Source organism: Festucalex cinctus, chromosome 7 (genome assembly GCF_051991245.1).
Source record: "Festucalex cinctus isolate MCC-2025b chromosome 7, RoL_Fcin_1.0, whole genome shotgun sequence".
Classification (NCBI taxonomy): Eukaryota; Metazoa; Chordata; class Actinopteri; order Syngnathiformes; family Syngnathidae; genus Festucalex; species Festucalex cinctus.
This window is the reverse complement of record NC_135417.1, coordinates 18463276-18487590: the sequence shown is the minus strand read 5'-3', so window position 1 is coordinate 18487590 and position 24315 is coordinate 18463276. Positions and strand designations below refer to the sequence as shown.

At 39.1% G+C, this 24315-nt stretch overlaps 1 protein-coding gene across 2 annotated transcripts in view; it reads right to left on the bottom strand.

The window, feature by feature from the left end:
• The window catches only part of dyrk1b (dual-specificity tyrosine-(Y)-phosphorylation regulated kinase 1B), a 66313-nt gene that overhangs the window by 2585 nt on the left and 39413 nt on the right, over positions 1–24315 (bottom strand). For both annotated transcript variants that reach the window (XM_077526047.1, XM_077526046.1), the window contains exons 2-12: positions 11574–11740; positions 9820–9939; positions 9325–9513; positions 8738–8885; positions 7361–7510; positions 5119–5255; positions 4807–4953; positions 4489–4629; positions 3126–3246; positions 1354–1536; positions 944–1047 (exon numbers count right to left, since the gene is read on the bottom strand). In XM_077526047.1, the coding sequence (XP_077382173.1) occupies positions 944–1047; positions 1354–1536; positions 3126–3246; positions 4489–4629; positions 4807–4953; positions 5119–5255; positions 7361–7510; positions 8738–8885; positions 9325–9513; positions 9820–9939; positions 11574–11642 (1509 nt within the window). In that variant the 5' untranslated portion in view covers positions 11643–11740. The remainder of the gene's footprint in view (positions 1–943; positions 1048–1353; positions 1537–3125; positions 3247–4488; positions 4630–4806; positions 4954–5118; positions 5256–7360; positions 7511–8737; positions 8886–9324; positions 9514–9819; positions 9940–11573; positions 11741–24315) is intronic.

Sequence of the window (24315 nt, the reverse complement as noted above, 5' to 3'; positions counted from 1 at the left end):
GTGAGCCTTTTTTAAATTTATTTATTTATTTTTTTAAGAACAGACCAGTTTGCTACTCATGTTGTCTCGAGTAGTGTTTTTTTTTCCCTCCCCCTGTTCTTATTTGTGTATTTTTACACAATAGCCCCCCCCCAAAAAAACCTCCTTTTTCTTTTTGGAGGAAGCTCCTCTCGCTTACCAAAAAGGAGGGGGCTCATGCTTGCAACCCTGCAAGCATGAGACTTGAACTGACAGGCGGCTTGGCGCAGCTGTCACATTATTGGTCTTGGAAATAAATTATGAAATGTTTTTAGTGTCCCCTGAAATGTGCTCACGTACCCCTGTGTATACCTTATGAACTACCAGTAGATTCATCAGTTGCAAGCCTATTGCAATATACTAAGAAGTTCAGAAATAACACAAGTGGTTCTGCTTGGAAACTTGAGTGTGTGCGTGTGTGGTGTTCAACAGATTTGTTAGAAAACCTTGAGCTTACTTTCAGAATTTTATATAGATTTTGCATTTTCTAGGGCCATTGAGTGCAAATGGTATTTGTCAATGTGCACCACACACACACACACACACACAAATTCATTCAATGCTGCAAAATTAAGTGTGTACCCATGAAGGTCTTCCAAAAATACATGTTATACAAAGCGCTGATGACTTCATTTGTTCAAGTAGGTATTATAATAGCTTTCATCTTTGTCAAATAGAAGAACAAATATCGGTACTTCAATTTGGGAGAAAGCAATGATAAAACATAAAAAGAAACCACATCCACACTAATGCAAACTAAAATCTGGTTAGAGATGTTTCAGGGCTACCGACTTATATGGATGAATAATTGTATTTCATGTTTTTAGTTTCAGAATATTGAACATGCAACCTCTTCCACATATAAAACAAACAGTAAACAATGGGGTCAACCCATGACGCCTCCATGATGCTGTTTTGTGTGTACCTGAGGGCTGGTCATCTCATAGTCTGAATGTGTCACAGCAGAGTTGTAATATCGGTTACTGTAGCGATAGTTGCGGTTGTCATTGGAGGAACCACTGGAGCCGCCTGGAAATAGAAGAGCAGTTTTAATGGCAAGAAAAATGTATTTTCATGTCTACTGTTCGGCAGCACTGTGATAACAGCGGTTAGCACGTTTGCATCCCTCTAGGGAGATTCTGGGATTGCATGTTGTCTCATTCAGGTCATGTTCAATTGTCCAATTGTGAATCAATTTCTATATTTTCATATACTTTCTAGTGCAGGTTGGTTGCCTCATATCATTTATGTTGCAATTAGCTAAGAGAATCATTTTTCAAATCTCGGCGATGTTGAACGTTTGTGACGTGTGTGGAGCGAGACGTGTATGTTTACCAGAGCTAGAAACAGAGCTAGTAGTGGAGGTTGAATGGGAGTGGTCCATGGCAGGGGAGGTGGATGTTGATGAACTAGTGTTCGTTCCTTCATCTGTGGTCTTCTTGAAGAAGTTGTGCTGCAGGGCATAGAATGGCGTGATGCGGCTTTTGGGGTCATAGTCCAGCATGCGCAGAATCAGGTCTGGAAAAAAAGACACATTGAAAGCATGATGATGACGACAACTCCATTGAAGTGATTCTAATCCTCATGAAAACATAAGGGGAACAAATAAGTTTAATAGTGCTCAAAGCTTTAAATGGAAATCACATTTTATTGTCAGTGCATATCACAAATACAGAGCAACAGAATTTATTTAACAGTTTAAACCCATGCAAGAGACATATAAAAGGGAAAAAAACACAATGGCCAGCAGAGGGAGACAGAACGGGAGTTACGGTAAATTGGAATTAAGTTTTCATCACTTTATTTTCCATTTATTTTAGAATCATCCTGTATCTGAGAACGATGAATAAATAAAACTTAAAACTTTGAAAATGTATGTAATTATTTTAATATATCAGTACTCACAGAGGCTTCCAACACCAGCCACTGATAAATCCTCCTAATCTGTAGTTGGTGCTACACTAAGGCAGTTTGACACCGGCATATCATCATCTGCTTAAGTTAAATGATTTTTTTTTTTATAATTATATCAAAAGTACTAGAGGCATCGGTACCTCGTATCGATGAGTACTCAAAGAGCTAGTACTCATACTGGTATCAGTTTGAAAAAAATAAATAAAAGTAGTACCAAACATCCAATAATTATTATAATAATAATTATTACTAGTATCACTATTAGTACTATTTGAGTGCATAGATCTTGTCTTAATTTACCCACAAATTTACTTAGTGTGAAATCTGGGTGTGTTTCTTTGAATATACAAATGATACACTTGCAGGAAGCCATAATGTTATTCTGTCAACAGGTTTATGTTATATATTCTTCCTTCTAATGTAAGACAATAGTGATATATACAAATAGACATACATATATTTGGAATTAACAATTTTCAGACAATTAAATAATCACTGAGATAGAGGACAACTGATGACAAACAGCTGTTAAAACAGTGCCCTCTGGTGTCACTGGTGGAAATTGTAGGATGTACTGTTCTTCGATAGCACACAAGTGGAAGAATTCTGACTAGCATAGTTGAGACTTTGACAAGACACAAGGAATCAAATGCCTTTATAGATGTACAGAAACAGTGCAGTATCTTCCTGCTTGCATAATTATTGTGAAATTATTTTCAATATAAATAAATAGGAAGCTTATAAACTTGAAGTTGAATTAGTTGAAACTACAGTATCTGATTTCATCTATTTACTGCATATAGATTTGTGCCAATTTATAGTAATTCAAACCGTATGGTGCATCATAGTATTAGTCTCTATTTCATTCTAAATTTATCTTCTTGGCAGTGACTTAAGCTCCAGGAAATAATTACACCACAGATATATCTCTGGACTAGTGGCTCACTGGCTCAAGTTTTCTGGAATCAAAATTCATTCCGTCCACATTTGACATCACCAAGACCTTTGCTGTCATTGCAAAAGTACTTCAACTTGAAAACCGCTGACAAAGGAATAAACTTACTACTGGCTGCATATATGTTGATGTGAATGCATCTGAAGAAAAATATGATAAGCGACAGTATTTTATTTCGTGCTTTTTTAAAACTACTAAACTTAATAAAACATATATCCTACAATTTGTAAAGATTTACCTTTAAATTTCAAGTAGTCACAGGGGGCATGTCCAGGTTCGCCTGCTCTCCGTCCTCCTGGACCCCCAGTTTCTACACCTAAAATTTCATGAAGACGCCGAGTGGCTGGGGGCTTGTACTCCTGAAAACAAAGACACGCGCACAAATAATAAGAGATGATGCAAGCGATGAAGGTGTAAATACATTAGTGGTATTTATCCAACCATTCTTCATCTTCACTAGGGGTGCGGATGTGCTGCAGCTTATCCCAGCTATTCATTGGGGGAGAGGTGGGGTACACCCTGAACTGGTCGCCAGCCATTTGCAGCAAATGTAAAAAGCTGACTGAATTACAAAAAAATGTGAAGTAGTCAATGATATTCCAAATTAGCCATTAAAGAAAATGCAGGTCGATGGCAGTTCTGAAATGACTTGAGCACTCAGACCTAGACGCATCGATGTTAGGTTCTTTTATTCAGACTATGCCATCAGTACTGTAGGGCTGAATCATTTTTTGTTTATATAAAAAAATAATAATAAAAAAAAAAAATCAATCTATATAACAAACATATTTATGATAAGCGGTTCAGAACAACTATGAATGGATTATACATGTTTCGTTTTATAGGTTAGGCATATGGCAAAGGTAAATGAACCACAAATTTATATGAAAGACAGTTCATTTACACTTCTTTTTCAATTGGATTTAACGTATTAAACATTTGAACTTGCAGTCTTTTTAAGGTATATTCATTATACATTCATGTATCTTTTGTCGGGTGGACCATTTTAATGGTTGGTTCTCAATCCTGTCAAATCAATTTGACGTAACAACATTGTGCATGCTCGGTCCTAGCTGCGCAAGTATACAAGTATATGCAGGGTCAGGCAAAATGATCTGACACATTTGTAGGTTTAATAAAAGACAAATAAAGTAAAGAAACAAAAAGGTACGTATAATGCCATTTCCACCCCATATAATGTTTTGTTTTGTTTCTGAATAGTTTCTTTTTCAGTTGATGCCATGAGTTGGACTGGTGAACATTGCTCTTTCATTGTGGGAACGTTTATCAAAACAAACGAATGTGTAACTGCAACATAACGAGAGTTCCGTTTGCACTTCCAACTTGGTAGACATGATCCCGTACCAGCTCGTAACATGTTCTTGTTATGGGTTACCAGATTCAGTTACTGGATCTGCATTGAAAGGCCTTCGACAGTGTGTAGACAATAACGGATCCCATTTGACTGATTTAATTTTCAAAACCGAATGAAACAGAATAGCATTAAATATTTTTGGAAAATAAAAACTTGTTTCTTTACTTTGTCTTTTTTAAACCTACAAATGTGTCAGATCATTCTGCATATATGTGAAATGTGATACCTTCTTGATGTCTTTGTTCTTCTTCACTGTCCACAGACCATCTGATAGCTTGTCAAAATACTTCCTGGCTTTAGGAGCTGCATCTAACATGTGGCTGGGAGGGACCCCCAGCACTTCAACAATTTTGTTCATCTGATCAACCTAAACCAAGAGAGATACAATTTTACTATGGCAGGTATTTGACATCTCTTGAAATTACATCTGAGAAGCATCTTGAGGATGGCGATGATTACACTACACTTCACTACACTACAAAGGACAGATTTTGAGGTGGTATAAAAAAAAGGTTGCAGTAATTGTATACAATATGAAAATGACCTCATTGGAGCCACTGAAGAGAGGTTCTCCTGTGTGCATCTCCACCAAGATGCATCCTAGAGACCACATGTCAATTGCCAAGTCATATGGCATTCCCAACAGAACCTCAGGGGAGCGGTAAAACCTGCTCTGGATATACTGATAGATCTGACAGAGGATAAGAAAAGAGTAGGATTAGTTCAACATGCAATATGTATCTCAAAAGTGATGGAAGTGATAGAAGGCCTTTTGACAGTATGTTCAACAACTGTTACCAGTTTTTTTTTTTTACAGTTATGTTCAAATCACTTGTTGCATGTGATTGATGCTCACCCTCTGCCCGAGCTGACAGGACGATCCAAAGTCAACTATCTTGATGGCAGATCTCTTGGGATTACACAGCAGTATGTTTTCTGGTTTCAGGTCGCAGTGGATAATTGACAGTTCTGGAGTGGCCAGGAATAATAACGCTGTGCACAAAGAATTGATCATTAATTGGTAGCACTTTCTACAAACACTGGTCAACCAGTAGCTATAAATGCAACGGTGTGAAAATTTCATATACCATTATCCTGACCAAAATTATAACAATTATTGGCGTTACTATCACAGTATTATTAAAATAAATTACTAAAAACATTAGCCATAGCATCGGTAGCTAACAGGATGACATGTCGTGAACTGTTATTGATATGCTCCCACATGTAAAAAAAAAACAAAAACAAAACAAAACACATCACTATGGTGACATAAGTACAGTATTTATTGCATGTGAAGACATCGCAAGAGAATAACCATTGACTTCACTGAGTGGAGATGATAAGTTTCATGCACCAAAAGCATTGCAACATACTTAATATTGAAGCAAATATACTCAACCTTTAATTAGTCTTTCACAGAAAAAAATCAGCAACACTCAAAAAGTGAACTGTCATGCATGCAATCATTTTCATCCAGGTGTTGCTTGACAGACCCAGTTGTGTCTGCTTTTCAATGACTGAAGTTAGAGAAGTCTGGACTTCATGGTTAATTTCCCATTTTACCTAATTCTAATGAGTGGACAGACTGCTCTCGGTTTTGCCCGTGGGGCCACCTTCGTTACTGTTTAAGGGTAAACATTCACACTATTTCCTGCTATGACTACACCTCAGTCTTGAAAATTCTCAAATAACACCAGGAAAAGTTGCTACATTTGTTGCTTGTCTTTTTCAAAAATGAGTTGCTACGGTGCTCTAAATACCTGCTAAATATACAGAAAATTCACACGACTTGGTAAAGGTATACACATACAATAGAACATATTCCCGCTGAATTTGATTTGGTATTTTACACACCAAAATGTTATCACAGTTTATCTGTAAAACATAAAACTTTTCATCTGTAGTCATCGGAAAAATGAGGAAATAATTACAGTTGGAGGTGTGGGGAAGTTATTTTTTATGTACATTTTTATATTTATTTAATATTATATATATTAATATAGTTTATATTAACTTTGGTACTTTAGAGCTATGTTTCCCCAACCCTTTTTGTCTTGTGTACCCCCAAACTTTTATGTCATTCTTTCCATGAGTACCCACTTACTCATACGGGTTGATGATTCTCCAAATGTAGACTTTAACACAACTATTATATGAAAATCCTTTAATTTCATCTCCTTAATTTGAACTCTTAGATAATTCAAATTAAAACAAAAATAAATATGCTTTCTTGAAATATGACCTAAAAATAAATAAACATGCCTATGATGACACCGATTTATGTTAAACTATTTGGGGTGGGGACATTAGAATGTGGTGGAGGATGTGAATGAATGTGCATATCCAACATATTTTCTACGTTTGATGGTATTGTGAGACAAGATATTTTCATCTCTCAGTGAATAAAGCCAAATGCAGGACATAGGTATTGTATGAATGAAAGTGATATAAAGCTATTTTCAAAATTGAGGGAAGTAGTCTGCACTAAACAGACTAAGTGCTATTCTACTTTAGTGAATCTATTTACACAACCAGCATCATCATCTTGTCCTGCTTTGGCAAGACAGCAACAAAGTTTTTTTTCTGTCAGGAAGTCTCCCGGGGAGAGAGCCAGATTCAAACTGCAGGACAGAACTTCATTAGCGTAAATGGGGATAATTCCAGTGCAAAATTGGTTATAGCGCAGCTTACTGTGAGAAATATAAGGAATCATGGAAAGGTTAGGTTTGTCAAAATGCAGTCCCTGGCCAGACATGATTATTGAAATTAGAGTATGTTGGGGTTCATCATCATCATCTTAATACCCTATCACTTAAAAACAGCCCAAGTTACGATAAATGCGTGTGGTAATTGTGAAGATCTGTAAAAAAGATATTTGTTTCATTTTAATTACCATTAACAAACTTGCTCTTCTAAGATTATACCCACGTGGAACTCACGACAGTGTCCCTTGCCTGACATTTGGTTGACTATATTTTTAGGCTGACCCAACAACGGGCCAAAAGCCAGTTGGCTGATAGACACTGGTGCACTCAATGCCCTGGTGTGTGTGTGTGCATGTGTGTGTGTGTGTGCGTTCCACTGTATAACCCTACCTGTACAGAGCTGCTGTGCAAATTTCCGGGTGAGGTTAAGGGAGACCCCTCTGAAGTTGGTGTTCCTCAGCAGATCGTACAGATTGTAGCTCAACAACTCAAACACCAAACAAAGATGGTTCCTAAACATAAAGTGACGCTTCAGGTGGACTACACACAGAAACAGACACACGCACACAAACACAGAAGGGAGACACGTCATTGAACTGACATGAGAATAAGGTCAAGCAGATGCAGAATAATATTCCCTCGACTGAAATCTGTGCTGTATATAGCCTTCAAGTTTTAGGTGACACTTGACCAAACAGTTGTATTTCCCCACATAATAATTACCTTTCATTTTTATTTTGCTATCATCAGGTGGACCATTTGCATTTTGCATGCTGGTGAGGACCAAAAGTGTAAAAATAACTAACTATAACTAACTAAATATAACTAACTAAATATCTAACTAACTAACTAACTAAACAAATAAATAAATGTGATAATACAGTTATAAAAAATAATCCCAAAATTAAAATCCCAAAATGAATATATAAAAAATATATAAAAACTAAACAGAATTCAATATCAAGAAATAAAAATGCCCTATTCTCATATTTATTTATTTCATGCTGCAGACAAAAGTGTGTCTTGGGTTGAACATCGATACAAACAGCGTTCTCTCACTCACACCAAGCAGGTCAGCGAACAATTAATTTTGAGGCTTGCATGGAGTGCTTCAGCAATGAAGGACCAACTTGTCCTAATTTTTCACCAGAACTTGCGACTTCAATATCTAGTTGCTCGACATCTTCACACAAGTGCTGTAAACAACGGGGACCTTTGTTTCGTCTGTGTGGATTCTCAGCTCTCCGTGGCGCATTCGTAGTCTGACACAGATTGACATGTCCATCAACCAATAGACGAATAGTTCAATGCAATTGCAAGACAAACAAGACCATCCCCTCATTTAAATCTTCCTTGCGCATTTCTTTCTGACTTTGCCTCAAGCATGAACTAAATAAATATGAGATTGTTTTTACTTAATGAATATTTAATTCTATTGCTATATTTTTGCATTTATTTCAACATTTATTTTTATATTTATCCGTATTTTTTTTCATCTTTTTTTTTTTTGCATGCATGCATTTTTACTTTTATTTATGTATATATACATTTTTTTTCTTGTTTTTGTTTCCATTTACATGATTTTTTTGTATTTAGTTTTTGAATTATATCTTTTTTTTTAAATTGTTTTTTTTTATATTGTTTAGCAGTTTTGGTGCTCCATAACAAGCACAAAATGGTGCCAATAACATACATAAAAGCAGATAACCCATATCCTACGCACAGTGCCGTGCATAACTATATTGCTATGTCTACTTTCCAACTCACCTATGTAATATTTCATCTCAGTATCATGCTTGTTCATGAGCTCCAGCAGGCGAAGTTCAATCTGTGCCTGGTTTAGAAATGCCTTTTTGTTCTTGATGATCTTGATGGCGACCCATTCCTGCTCATGGTGGTCGTAGGCCTTCACCACCTGCGCACACGTTGTAAACATGAGATGGGGATGGAATCAGCATGACATCCTACACAATCAGGAAGTGACTGACTAGTGACTATAATAAACTTTTGTGAATGAATACATAGACTTAGTCCTGACATGTAGTGAACCACTTAGTCCAGTCTATTCTTTTGCAAAGCATGGGGATCGCCAAACAAGACTCTAAATTGTAGGTTTGAATGTCTATCTCAATGACAACCCAGTGGTTTGGTAAGTCGAGGATGTACTCTGCCTCTCGTGCCAAGTCGGCTTGGATCAGTTCCATCTTATCCGAGAGTGGTATAGAAAATGGATGGATTGGTGGATACAGTAATTGATAAAGAGTGTTTCCAGAGCTCAAACTTCTTCTGTTGCCACAGTCACATTACAAGCTACGAATTTTGAGTTTTCACAGAGATGTTTCGTGAGCCCTCACCTGTCCGAAGGAGCCCTTCCCAATCAACGAGTCTATCTCATAGCGGTCCAGCCACTTTTCTCCATTTTTGACGATGTAATCATAATTGTCGTCGTCATAGCCGTCGTTGTATACTTTTCTCTCCTTCTTAGTACTGCTATCTTCAGGAGGGACCTGCTGTGCCCGCCGCTTCTTCTTTGTATAATAAACCTGAGGATAAAGAAAGATTAGTATGTCAAAGCCAGTTCAATGAAACCCATCTTCATCTTCTGCATTTACATAAATAAGAACTGTATGTGTGCCAACTAGTGGTAAATGGTGATTTATACAGTTATGCTCATACTGTAAGTTTAACATAGCCTAGGGCCATGCATGATTGACTGTATGCATATATGTAGGCTTGCATGTACTGTAAGTATTTGCATCTCTCCCAAGCCCACATCAGTTATAAAAACGATCCACGCAAATCCATAAGAGGTGTTGAATATGTACAGGTTTCTGATTCCGGTGTCATACCTCATTTATGTGCTTGTATGTTTTGATGAGGTCTACAGAGAGTTTCCGCAATGGGGCACTGGCAGGGTCTCTGAAACTAGGGGGGATCCTCCGCTGGAGTATGGTCATATCAGACAGCACCTACCAAGAAACAGCACCATGTTATCAGCAGAGTTCTATTCAAGTGAAGGAAATACAAAGCATAAAATACAGTAAATGTCTTCACAACAAATGGTCATTTAGTTTTGTCAATGTAGGTTCACCTTTCCATCTCTCCATTCATCTCAAAAGTGGGACATCATGAGTCATTATTACATAATTTTGAGCAAGTGAACAGAGTTAAATGTTCAATCAATACTGGATAAGCAGGAGGCAGTCATCAGCCAGTGAACGAACGATAAGGGAAGCTAATGGGTGGCATTTATATGGAGTCTACAGTCTACATTTTAGGAAGAAAGTATACATGTACCGTATTTTCCGCACTATAAGGCGCACCTAAAAGCCTTCAATTTTTTCCAAAGCTGACCATGCGCCTTATAATCCAGTGCGCCTTATATATGGATCAACATTGAGCTGCGACAGGTCTCGCTGTCAAGACGCTATCGGTGACCCTGCACGATCGGTGACGCGCATGCGCAGAAGATCCCGCCATCTTGGATCGCTGGTTAAGATGACAGACAGGATTAGCTGTTATTGATATTAAAACATTTTTTACGACCTCTACTTGTGGAATTTCACCTATTGTGGGCAGGCGTGGAGCATATCACTTGCGAAAAGTGAGAGAACACTAATGGAAAGCATGGACATTAGCGTAGCATCACCGTGAGCATGCAGCTCAAAAGGAGTGTGTCCTATCTACCTAATCATATCTACTGGCTGTTTTTTTTTAAATCAGGCGTGTACATGTCTCTCGAACATTCTATCTGTCGTAAAGTACAGTAATTTTTTTTTTTTTTTTTTTTTTAAAGCCCTTATCTATGTTATCTAATGGTACCGAAGGTGAGTGGGAGTGCAAACTGTGGCACATGAATGTACGCCATTAGGCACCAACAAGGGAAGCTTGGATAAACGTTGAAAATTTTCAAACAATTCCAAGAAAAATCATTATCTTTCTATCACACTGCTCAGTGTGAATAGGTTGCGTGGCATGGTGGAAAGACAACAGCAGCACCCTGGTTTACAGCATACCCATATTTGTGCTGGTATAGGAGCCTATCAAGGATGTCGGGGAAGTTCTCCCATGAATGAAGTAGCCAATAGGATCCCAGCTATTCTGATTCTAACTTCGCAGCAGTTTTTTTTTTCCTTTTTTTTTTAAAACAATTTTCAACCAATGTGTGGGTGTAAATTGCTCAGTAGTTCTGAAAGAGATAACTAATCTACCTCAAAAGACAGGAGTAAACAAGATCTAATATGACCATAAATGCAAAGTCTAAATTTACTGTGGCCAGTGTGGTAATATTTGCACATGTACTATTTGATCATAAACAAAAAAATGTTTTTGTTCTCCATGTTCAATTTTCCAAAACTTCAATCTTGAATAACTATTTTCAAAAGTTTTGTTTTCAGGTGCCAAAATTTGTTGATCAAAAAGACAATTCTGTTTTCTGGTGTGGAAACGAAAGATGAAGAACAACAAAGATGATATTCAAGGTTAGAAAGGTGTGTAAAATCTGATCCTACATGGCTAAAATGTCTGAACTTTTCAGTGGTAGTGACAGTGCCTAATGTCATGTTCCTCTGCCAAAAGTATTTTTGGCAGAACCACTGCATACCTGCTGCTGTTCGGCCATGGAGTGGATGGAGCTGAAGGAGGGGTGTGTATGTGTGTGCTGGCTGGTCATGGCTGGCTCAGCGAGGGAGAAGCCCTGGGCAGTAGAGGAGGAGGAGGAGGAGGAGGAGGAGGAGGTGGAGGTGGGCGGACATCCTGAGCTGCTTACACCTGAAGAGAGTAAGACAAGAGACGTGATTAAATGGGGAATACCCAACATTGTAATCATTCAATGCCCTTCTCCGTCTTAAAAAGCTTATTTCTGGGTTTTAAAATATGACATAAAAATATATATATACATATTAGGGCGGGCGGCACGGTAGTCGAGTGGTTAGCACATCCGCTACCCAGTTCTGAGGTCTCCGGTTCGAGTACAGGCTCGGACCTTCCTGGGTGGAGTTTGCATGTTCTCCCCGTGCCGCGTGGGTCTTCTCCGGGTACTCCGGTCTCCTCCCACATTCCAAAGACATGCATGGCAGGTTAATTGGGCGCTCCGAATTGTCCCTAGGTGTGCGTGCATGTCAGTGTGGATGGTTGTTCGTCTCTGTGTGCCCTGCGATTGGTTGGCAACCAGTCCAGGGTGTCCCCTGCCTACTGCCCATAGCCAGCTGAGATAGGCGCCAGCAGCCCCCGCGACCCTTGTGAGGAATAAGCGGTCAAGAAAATGGATGGATGGATGGCATATTAGGGCTGGGAGATATGGCCAAAAAATAAAATCTCGATTTTTGCAGTCATTCAGGACGATTACCATTTTAATCGATTTTAACCTAATAAATCCAACAAACGTTTACTTAAAGGTTTCATTTATTCAAAAATAATTCCTGTGCAAAATGTTCAGACACCAGTAACGTATACTGATTCTAGATCAGTTTTAACACAAAATTACATCACATAAAAGCATTTGGATGTAACAGAACATAAGAACAACAGCTTTTAATCATCCAGAAGACAAAATTCGATTTCACGATTTAGCAAATTTTCAATGATTCGATTTTTTAAAATGACGATGTATCGAATTAATTCGATTTATTGCCCAGCCCTAATACATATATATATTTTTAAATCCTTGCACAAGTTACTGCTTAATCTGTTCTTGATTTTTGTTTTATGGGAAGAAGGGCGGCATTAAATTTTTGGGTGGGTTGAAGATTCCATGTAAAATCCAGGAGAGGCAAGTTTGGCCAAGCCACAGGTAGGCATCATGCAAATGATCAATTAGTTGTCGACAAATTTAGAGGGAAGACATGTCTGCTGTTGTATATTTTGATGTGAGGAGGAGCCAAGAGTTGATCACTGAATCTAACTGCCAACAACTTCATGAACACAATAGGTTCCATGACTGCCAAACAAAGGTTTGACGTACATCTTATGCAGTCCTTGTGTGCATCTGCTAATCAAGACCCATACCTCTTTGCTTTATGATATGATACTGCAAACAGTGCTTCAAATGACCAAATATTAAATGTATCAATGTTCAGTATTGATATTCAGTCTTAGTCGTACCAAAGGCATCGACAGCTCAGTTGTTGATTCCCACACCAAACAATAGGGCTGCACGATATATCGAAAAAATATCGCCATCACGATGATGGCCCACGCGATAGGTCCATCGCAAAGACGTGCGATAAGTTAATAAATTAATACTTTGTTATTGGTAGTGTATTCTTTTTGCTTGGTTGCACATGTTAGCGTCTATCTGAGTTAACCCAATCATATGCGACCTTAAATATGGAGCGTCACTCACCTCCATAGATACTTCTCTCCTATTGGCTAGAGCGGCCCACAGAGAGCAAATCCGCACCCGTGGATAGAGGAAGCTGCAATGGCTGACGCGGGAGAGGGAGAAATGAACGAGAACGACAACAACGAACTACTGCCTAAAAAAAAAAATCACGTCTACAATATGGGACTACTTCGGCTTCAGAAGAGATGAATTGTCAGAGACGCAAGTATTGTGCAAGTCATGTCGAAGAATAGTGGCTACGTCAAGAGGAAACACAGCCAATCTACACAGCCACATGCTGTACAACCACAAGAAGCTATACGAGTCATTCAAATCGAAGACCCCCAAAACTACTGACGCGAAGGCAAGTTGTAAAATAGCAAACCCACAGACAACCATTAATGACCGTTTTGCGAGCGTCACACCTTACGAGAAAACCTCCAAGCGCTACAAAGCCATTACCGCAGCTATTACACGTTTTGTTGGCAAATGCATGATACCGATTAGCACTGTGGATAAAGAAGCTTTTTTTTTTTTGATCTAATGAAGGAAGTAGACTGGAGATACGTGGTGCCATCGCGAACCTACTTCTCACAAGTGGCCATTCCACAGATGTACGACGCATATGTAGCGACTGTCAAGGCTCAGCTGCATCAAATGGAATTTTTCGCTCCCACCACGGACCTATGGTCCAGTCGCACAACGGAACCATTTATGAGCACTTTGTTTTCAAGAATTATTATACATGTATATTTTTTATACATCATTTCATTTAAACACAGGATTTTATTTTTGATTTAATTTAACTATAGAGAACACCACTCATGCTTGGGAACTTTATTTTCTAATATTTTATTTTAAATGATAAATTAAGTTCTCTTTGCATCCTGTGTCTAGCATAAGCCACTCAACTGTGCTTCCATGTTACAGCGGAGAGCAACTTCAACTTTCAAAAGGACAATACCCAGCAACTTAATAATTAACTTGGAAGAAAATAAGTAGGACGTCACTGCGTACGTCAGCTTTGGTGGCTATGGTTATTTAGTTATATAATATATTTAAATTACTGTATAAGAACCTTTATTAGTCCAACATTAGTTAAATTTACATTGTTTCAGCAGCAGTTGTGGATGAGGGAAATAGACACGTATACAAGAAGTAGAGATAGACCGATAATCGGTCGGGCCGATAATCGGGGCCGATATTTGACATATTGGTACATATCGGTATCGGTCTGTTTTATTAATCTGACGCCCGATATGAGCGATCCATTTAAAACTCCGTCTTTTCGCTTCGAATGCAGCCCAGAGCGTCTCTGTCTGTTATGGAGTCCAACTCCAGCAATGTAACGCCCATAGCAGCATTTGATTGGTTAGCCGTGCAAGAGCCAGAACCAATCAGTAGTGTATGCCGTGTATCACAGTAGCCGGTCACACACGCACCCACGTACACAACGCGACAGACACATGCTTCGAAGGTAAGTTAAAAGAGAAGAGACTCCGCCGATCGTTTCACCATGATAAGCTAAACACATTGAATTATGTTGTGTATTAAATGCACTATATGAATGGAGCTGCATTGCCTTGCATTGAATCCCCGCTAGCTAACAGTGGTGTGTTCAGCTTAGCATGTAGGCTAACACCCAGTAGCTAATTCGCTACTTGAACTACTCGGGGAGGGAATCACACACATTTTCACTTAATTAAGTAAATAATGTTTGTTAGAAAGGTTCCAAATATTAACAGTTGTCATTATTATATTGTCTAGTTCCATGTTAAGAGTAGAGTAACGTCATTATATTTACCTCTCGTGACGCACACATTGCATTCTGGGCCACGTCCACTACTTGTTGCATAGCGGTTATTATGCAGTGAGATGCCACAGTGACACTAAATAGCGTTTAGTTACTTTATATTGTGTTTATTTGTCGCACTGGTTTGCCATTGTGTGCCTTAAGCTTCGACGTCGATTTGATTGACAGCTCGTTGTGCACCTCGTTAAAGTCCGCTCCGTAACAAATTAAGTGTCTCAAACACCGTTTAACTACACGAACGTGTTCTCTTCCGTATGTTTGGCATTAGTAGAGAAGTGCACTAAAGTATAGTGTGCTTATTTGCTCGTTTTGTCTCTCTTTTCACGTCATGTCTGCCGTCATTTGGGACATTATCCTCTCAATGGATGCCACTAATATGTAACATCTACGGCCGTACACGGCTGCAATTAATGTTCAGTGATGTAATTTCGTTACGTGCATCATACTTTGAATAATGAGCTCATGTTTGGTGTGTTGTATAACTTTCTCGTGTGTTAGTAACTATTCATGTGGACAGCTAAGATAGTGCTTGTTAATGTGAATTAGCAATGTTGCAGCCCAGTTATTACTTAGACAAGTACATCTGTGCCATTAAGTGATACAGTACAGTACAGTAGTGAGAGAATAGTGGGCCCATATACACACACGTGTCTATAAGTGTAAAACACATTAAACAGCAGAAAGTGGCAGCGGTCCACCGCAACAATGTCTGTTTAACCAGGTTATTCTTACTATTATTATAACCAAGTTATTTTACTCGACCTTTTTCTGCGTTGATTGGGGCATCCTAAGTGGCAGTAAACTACATGATGAAGTGTCTTTTGACAGTTCTCTTGTAGAGAGGAGTAGCATGATATTGCTGTTCTCGATTTAAGATCCTCAGCTTATCAAAACTGTCTATATGGTAACAATAACAATAATCATAATAAGGTCTACAAGAACTGTATGGTGTTCAGGGATGAATAGTTTTTCTCATGGAATTTTTGTATTTATTTTTGCTGTAGTAATAAGTAATGCCACAGCTGATGCACATTTTGAATGACAGGGTTCCTCCTATTACTTCAAAATATAAAAATATAACATTTATAGAATAAAACTACAAGTATCCCAAATGCTATAAAAGGTAATGTCACATTGGCCCCCACATTTAACTCCCCCCGCCACCAACGTCTTATTGCAGATAGAAGGATGTAAAATGAAAAGTGTAGTGTGAGAATCCATTGTAAAGAACGGTTAGGGTTTGCATTATTCAAAAATTTGGTGCCAACATTTTAACTTTTACGGCAAATGAATATCGGCTTCAAATATCGGTTATCTGCCTCCTTGACTACCGATAATCGGAATCGGTATCGGCCCTGAAAAAAGCATATCGGTCTATCTCTAACAAGAAGTACACTGTACAAAATAGGAAAGATCGTCAGTGCATTAACTATCCAACCCAATCCAATCCAATCTATCAGCAATGTTATGTTATTTTGAGTGCTGATTGTTAATTTTGACATTTTAGATGGACTTTTGTTCTTTACTACAACGAAAACAAAGTGATATTTATTTTAATTGTATATCTGAGTGTTTGTTAAAACTATATTTCAAGATTGTGCCTTTTTGTAAGACTGTACCTTAAAGGCATTGTTTAGGGGTGTGAATTGCCTAGTACCTGACGATTCGATTCGTATCACGATTCACAGGTCACGATTCGATTCGATACCGATTAATCCCGATACGAATGGTCACGATTCGATACCGATTAATCCCGATACGAATTTATAAGTCGATTGTTGCGATTTTTTTCCATTCAAATTTAGAAAATACTATCAGTAAATTTGTACATGTACACTGTAAGATTTGTATGAATATATTTATCTAAAACTTGAGGCTTATAACCGTGAGCCACTGTACACAAACAGTTTGCAATCTGTTTCACATTTGAACAGCATTAAAATAAAAATATTAAGGCTTAATGTGCCGTTCATATAACATTCTTCCATGCTCAAGGTGTGAATCCTAAAAAAAAAAAAAAAAAAAAAAAAAAATCAAAAAAAAAATCGATTCTGCCGATTATTGAATCGATTCGAGAATCGCGCGATGTAGTATCGCGATATATCGCCGAATCGATTTTTTTTAACACCCCTAGCATTGTTCATAAATAAATGCCTTATTATAATAAGAAATAGTCATAATTCCAAAACTTCCTGTCTACTTTGAACATTTTTACAAAAATATGGTGGGCCGCCGGTGGGCTTCTCAACTACCAATAGGACTTTCGCGCCTTGTCCAAGCACAGGCACAATCATCCGTGTGGGTCCCCAGTTATGCACGGGGACGCGCACGTTTATGTGTGAACACTACGACATTTACTTGACACGTTGTTGAAAGATCCATTGCCACTGCATGTTACGAAAGCAGCTATAATCTACATTATTAGTCCAAATCAAGTTCTTCTCGTTTGTGAATGAATAAATGTTACATATTTAAATCACAACACACCTTCTTTACTGTCACCTTGCTTGGGATACGGTAAATATAAACAGTATACAAGTTTTTGCAGTAAATATGTTATTTAAATATACAGATATTGTTCAATCTTGCGATCAGATCAGTGAGCTCGCTGTGATCGTTTTTTGTTTTTTTTGTTTTTTTTAAAACTGGCTAATGAGTGATCGACCCAAAATCCTCATTGCGTAAAGTCGTTTACATACTACGTATTTAATTTAAAATTCAAATTGTTGGTCCTCCTCTCTGATGGTAAGTTGGGCCATACAATGAGTCTACAAGCTTAAAGAGGTAAACATGCTAGGCGGCAGCGGCTCATAAATTTTAGTTATCCTATATTTTGAGGTTAAATAGGTCTGCATAGGTTGTGTCGTTCGATTTTATGAATGAAGATTAGTACGGCCGAAATTATTATTGCTCGTTTTTACTCACCGTCATTTAGATGCCACCACCGTAGCCTCTTTCATGTACATGTATTGTAGCGTTGGTGAACTAAATAGGCCAAGAGGCGAACAAACAGCTCTTTAATGACAGTTTGCAAGTAACTGTCGGCCGCAGCCACGCCAGAACACAACAGCTTTGAACACGCTTAGCTTACCAAAACAAATCCTGTGTTGCCTTCATAGACCGTCCAGACCATGGGAAACTACCCAACCCGCGACCCAACCACAAAGGTTGCTACAGAATGCTAGTGTTTTTTGTTTGTTTGTTTGTTTTTTAAATCAAATCGGAGATGTTATGTCATATGGGGTATATGCCACGGAAGAGTCGGGACTGTTTTTTGCACAACAGTTTGTTTGCTGTTCGGTTTGCGACGTGTGGGCTGCGTCAAAAATACGTGTGCTTCCGACTTTGTGCCCCTCGGTTGCGTGTTCGCAACCCGGACCGGAAATAAACTGATGTGCAAAATCACGTTCCGCCTCTTCCGTGGCATATACCCCATGAGCAGGTATAATTTTACTTTGCCTACACTTTAGCATGTGTGAGTTGACTTACTGAAGATCGCTAAGATTTAATTTTTTAAGTATGTATACTGAATTTATTTATTTGTAAATACAGTGTTTACGTGTCATGTTTCATGCAACATGAAAAGCTGGATATGTTGAATGGTAAATTGTAACTAGTAGAAAAAACATTAAAAGGCTTCATTTGCTACCTTTATCTTAAGATCCTGTAATATATAATAGATCTGATATTGTTTATTATAATAACTTTTTGTTGGGTAAAAAAAAAAAAAAAAAAAAAAAATCATTGAAAAGGACCTTGAAAAAAATAATCGCACATGATATCGCAATCGCAATTTTTTATTTTTTTTTGGGGGGGGGGGGGCATGGGGGGGGGGTTGCAATTAAATTATTTTCCATAATCGTTCAGCCTTAGTGAGAAGCCTACGATATGTTCATATTCTGTGTTTGCATGAAAGTGCAGAGGAAGAATCATCCAGTCATTCTCACTGAGCGTCATTGTTGTGGTGCTCTGGGTCCTGGCCTGCTTACAGACATGACACTGCTGGAGAGAGGAAATATCTGCCTAGTACTGAGAAATCAGCACAGTCTCTTTAAGAGGCTGAGAAGCACTCACAGAACTTCCTCACTCTGACATCCCCCGTCTTGTGCTGTCATTGGTTGGGCCCCTCTCTTTCTCCATCAGCTGATTGGCTGCTGGTATCTAAGGGCTGGCCGGCCAGCACTCTATAAATAAACTCTGTGCTGTCTCAGCAACCAGCCTACAACACTCATTAGCTACTTCTCTTCCTCCTCTCTCCTGCTATGCATGTAGCTTCCAATAGCAAGGCTGACTCTCAGTAGCAGGCTTATACACTCTCCCCTAGCAACCCAACCCACCCTACCCTTACAAGCCAATCTTCACCTCCCCCTTTCCTTCATCATCCTTCCTGCTTTTTCAACTCTCATCTAAAAGTCTGCATTCTCTCTTGCTATTTATACAAATCCATGAAAGTGGTCATTCCTCAATTCAGTCTTCCCTCCTACTCTACTTCAAAAAGCACTTAGTTTTTCTAAAATTATGTGCAAAGAGTTTTGTCTCCACCATGTTGTGGAGATGCACAACAAATTGTTGTGCATCTCCACAAAATAATCCTGCATCGGTGTCAACAATGCAGGATTATTTAAGACACCATCGGAAAGCCGCTTTGGGTAGCATGTGAACAGACAGAAGAGTCAGAAACCGATGCTTGAAGTACTCAAAGTACTAGATCAGTGGTTCTGAAACTTTTTACAGCAAGTACCACCCCGAAAAAATGATCTTGTTTTCCCAGAATCACCATCTTGGACAACTAAACTAAGTACCAATATTTAATATTGTGCAGAACACAAGACATTGTAACAGTATGTAGTGTATATTCCACTCAACACAGTGATTCTCAAACTTTCTAAAGATTCTGAAACATCTAAAAATAAATTATTCAATCAAAATGCATTGAGCACAAAAATAAAAATATCTAAAAAAACAAAAACATTTAAACAGGCGGCCATATGCATAACAAAAAGTAAAAATCCTAACTCGAGCCAAAAATTCAATGCCCGCTTTCTGGAAAAGAAACACGTGAAAAGAAGCCTCAATCCCACAGATAGGTGGTCAAGACGTAGCTTCAATAAGTGTTAAAACTATTTCAACTACTGTGCTAATTTCAATTATGCTGCGCAACTGTTTGTAATTGTACAACTACAGCCATCTGAAAAGGTAGCTCAGAAGACACAAATTCTCTCTGCTTCAATGCCAGGTGTCGTGTGTCTACAAGTGTGTATGAGACCCGCCTCCCACAGCAGTGAGCAAGTAGACTGAGAGGTGAGGAAATAAGCACCGCAACTGCGTGTTTATGATGTACACTTGCAAGGGTCACCAACATTTTTGGAGCTGAGCCTACTTCTTGGTGACTGATTAGTGCAAAGGAAGGGCTACCACTTTGATAAACACTTGTGAAATAACATTTCATCATAATTAGTTTAATTACAAGTTATTATATGTTGCTGTTAGGGCTGGGAAAAACTCGGCTTAACTCAACCACAAAAATTGGTCGACGCAAAAAGTTCTCAAAACGGACAGAATGATTACTCAAGTAATTGATGGAGTAATAAATAGGACAATCAATTCCAAAAGAAATATTGTGACAGCCCTAGTTAGTCGTAGTCATTATTAAAAATTATTTAATTTTCCTTGCCCGCGGGCACCACGTTGGTGAACTCTGACAGTATGCAACAAACATGCACGTAAATGGCAATTCATCAAGTCTGGAAAAAAATTGTCTATTGTATTGATCAAACTACGGGCTTCCCAAGCATTTTATTTTCCCGCCAAGGCCGGAAATAAGCAGTTTCGCATTTTGCAGGCAAAATTGGCATATTATTCCTCATTAAATGGGCAGTAACGTGAAAAATCAACTTTCTGGAACTTTTAGCCATGTTAAAATGCTAATTCCTCAACGAAAACATGACCTAAGTGGTGTTTTCCTCCATTCGCCCCTCCATGAGAAATTCTAGGTAATTCTGCTCTCCAAGCACCAGCCCCTCCCAACCTGAGAAAACGAGCGGGTGCTCACTTAATGATGTCATTAGGTGTGGACCCACCACAACGACACCTGTGAGGACTAAACACACGCCCACTTTCTCTGAGCCCTCCATGCTCGCAGGATAGTGATAAAAGTAGCCTTTATCAGTAAACATTATATCCAAATGAATTAAAAACAAACAATTATCACAATGACAATTGGCCGTCTTAAAATCCCAGAAAGGTTCAGGCTGACACTTGTGTACACAAGTAAAACTTTTGCGCTGTTGAACCCAACTGAATAGGGCTGGGAATAAAAGTCAACCTGACTCGACCAAGTCGGATTGGTCGAACAGAAAAGGTGGTCGACGCAAAAATGAATGCGCCGAAGCTATATTTTAATTAAAAACCAAAAAAAACCAAAAACATATTTGCAGCACCGGGACGCCCGGAACGAATATTTCGGTTCCGCACGGACACTGCTGACTCCGATACACCACTACTAACTAAGATGCTTCTTAGGGTTTGTTTGTGGTCTCTTTAGAATGAAAAGGGAGAAAATTAACATTGTTACATGTACTATGTTTGTAACAAAACAATCTGCGTCAAAAATCTCTAAATAAGAGCTTTAATTAATTTATTGCTGCCGGCCAGATACACATAAGATGGCGGGTGTCCCGACGCATCAGTAACAGGAAGACATATCTACTTAATGTTAAACAGCGCTATGGCCATAAGCACCCCCCCCCCCCCCCTCCCCCCCTCACTCCTCCAAGTAGCGTGCAGGCATGATAAATTCAGCATTTGCCACAGGTAAGGGCTATTATACTCCAGTTTTACACCATCAAATGTGCAAAAAACAAGTCAAATTGACACAATGCACTTCACAACAGACGGAACTTAGGGATCGTAAGGGAGTTTGCACGGCCGCTGGAGGTAGAAACGAACTCAATTTGGACGTTTATGGATTTGAATGAGATGGAAAGGAACTAGGGTGACGGTGCGGGAACTTGGAGCATAACGTGAGCTATTTGGAAAATATTTCTGTGCGTGTGCGGTATCGTTAGTATGCTGCATCAATGGCTATTTTAGGCTTCGACAACTCAATATGTTTGAACGATACAAGCGAATACGTCAAGCTTAGTATTAGTAAACATGATGAAGATGAAGCGCTATTTAAGTGCATTAATATTGTGATCAAATTGGATTTTGCATTATGTTGGACTATGAAGTGGATTTCAGGAAAAGTACACAAAGTAAGTGATTCGAGTTTATTCAGGGCTAATGCTAATTGCGATTGTTAATCGTTTAGCATAGGTTAATTTTGTTGGTGTTTGTTTAATATGTGCATGGGTGCAGAGAAGATAAGGAACAATGAGTATCCATCCATCCATCCATCCATCTTCTTCCGCTTATCTGGGGTCGGGTCGCGGGGGCAGCAGCTTCAGGAGGGAAACCCAGACTTCCCTCTCCCCAGCCACTTCAACCAGCTCCTCCGGCGGGATCCCAAGGCGTTCCCAGGCCAGCCGAGAGACATAGTCTCTCCAGCGTGTCCTGGGTCGTCCCCGGGGCCTCCCGCCGGTGGGACATGCCCGGAACACCTCCCCAGGGAGGCGTCCAGGAGGCATCCGAACCAGATGCCCGAGCCACCTCAGCTGGCTCCTCTCAACGCGGAGGAGCAGCGGCTCTACTCTGAGTCCCTCCCGGATGGCCGAGCTTCTCACCCTATCTCTAAGGGAGAGCCCGGACACCCTGCGGAGGAAACTCATTTCGGCCGCTTGTATCCGGGACAATGAGTATTCATATCCACTAAATTCAACTCAGGTTCAACCTTAGTGGACTATCCCCCCCCTTCCCTCTTCTCCCCTCCTCCTAGAAAAATACCCAGCAAAATACCAAACATTTCATAAAATATTAAATTGCTATGGTGTCAAAGGTAAGATTTAATCATTATACGCCTATAGTTAACTATGGAAAGGCTGAAAGCAACACAAGCCTTATTAATCATTTTCATTGTGTAGAAAGAATAAAAGTACACATCTTTGGCATCTGATTCCCTGAATTTTAGTTTTTACCGATTAAGTGTCCGAATTCATTTTTTTCCCCCCCATTTCATTTCAATTCATCACGAACGCAGCAGCTGCTTGTTTATGAGCTAGCTTATAAGCAAACTTAGCTAGTAGCAAACGTGTGTGACGTCATGCATTTTGAGATCACATCTCTGGATCAACTGTTGAAAGGAGACTGATTCTGTCCTCTTTCATCTAAAACTGCTTCAAACATCAAAGCGTATGTAGAAATGGAAAAATGATGATTTGTTGTTGTGATTGTATTGTATTGGTGTTAATGTTTTATGTTAAGTTTGTTTTTTGTATTTCTGTAAAGCGCTTTGTGACAGCTCAGGCTGCTTGAAAGCGCTATATAAATAAACTTGAGTTGAGAATTCGATCCTACGATGTGGGACGCCATGTACCTGGTCACGTGATCGTGATGACGTATCCCGTGCGTAACCGGAAGCTGTCTTCGCTCATTTCAATGAGAATTAAAACGTCTTCAATTCCAAATACTGCGCCAATTCTGTTCAGAGTGAAGTCCTCAACACGTCCGGTTTCATATCATTCCATGTGGGGGTGGGTGGGGGGAGTGGCCGCTCCTAATTTGGACTAAAGCAGGCTTAGCACACAACATGTAGCAGAGTAAAAATGTTTAATGGATGTTTAACGTCCACTCTACTCGCCGGCGGCCGAATATGCCAGTTTTATCTGGCTTTCGATGTCCTCCGTGGCTGTACTGCTTTTGAAGAAGTGCTTCTTTGTTGTAAGGCGAAATTCCAACTTTGATGTCTGCCATGGGACGCTATAAATCCTCATGAGTTCAATGCTACCATGTCATTCAATGTGCATTTTACGCACGCGATACGTCACGATGATCACATGACTGTCCAAAATGCCAATGCAGTACTTAATGTAAAAGCATTCATAAAACGTGCTATAAAATTGCTCAACATAAATTGGCAAGTTTTTCAGGGAAGAGTTGAAATTATACATTTCACAGAATAGCTGGTTAGTTTTTCCATAATTCTTGTGTTTCTTTTAAAATACCAAGATGTAATATCTTTAAAACACATTGAATAGCAAAAGTGACAATTAAATGCTGAGATGTTCCATACAGCATTGCATCTCTGCTTTTTGCAGATGATGTGGTGTTGTT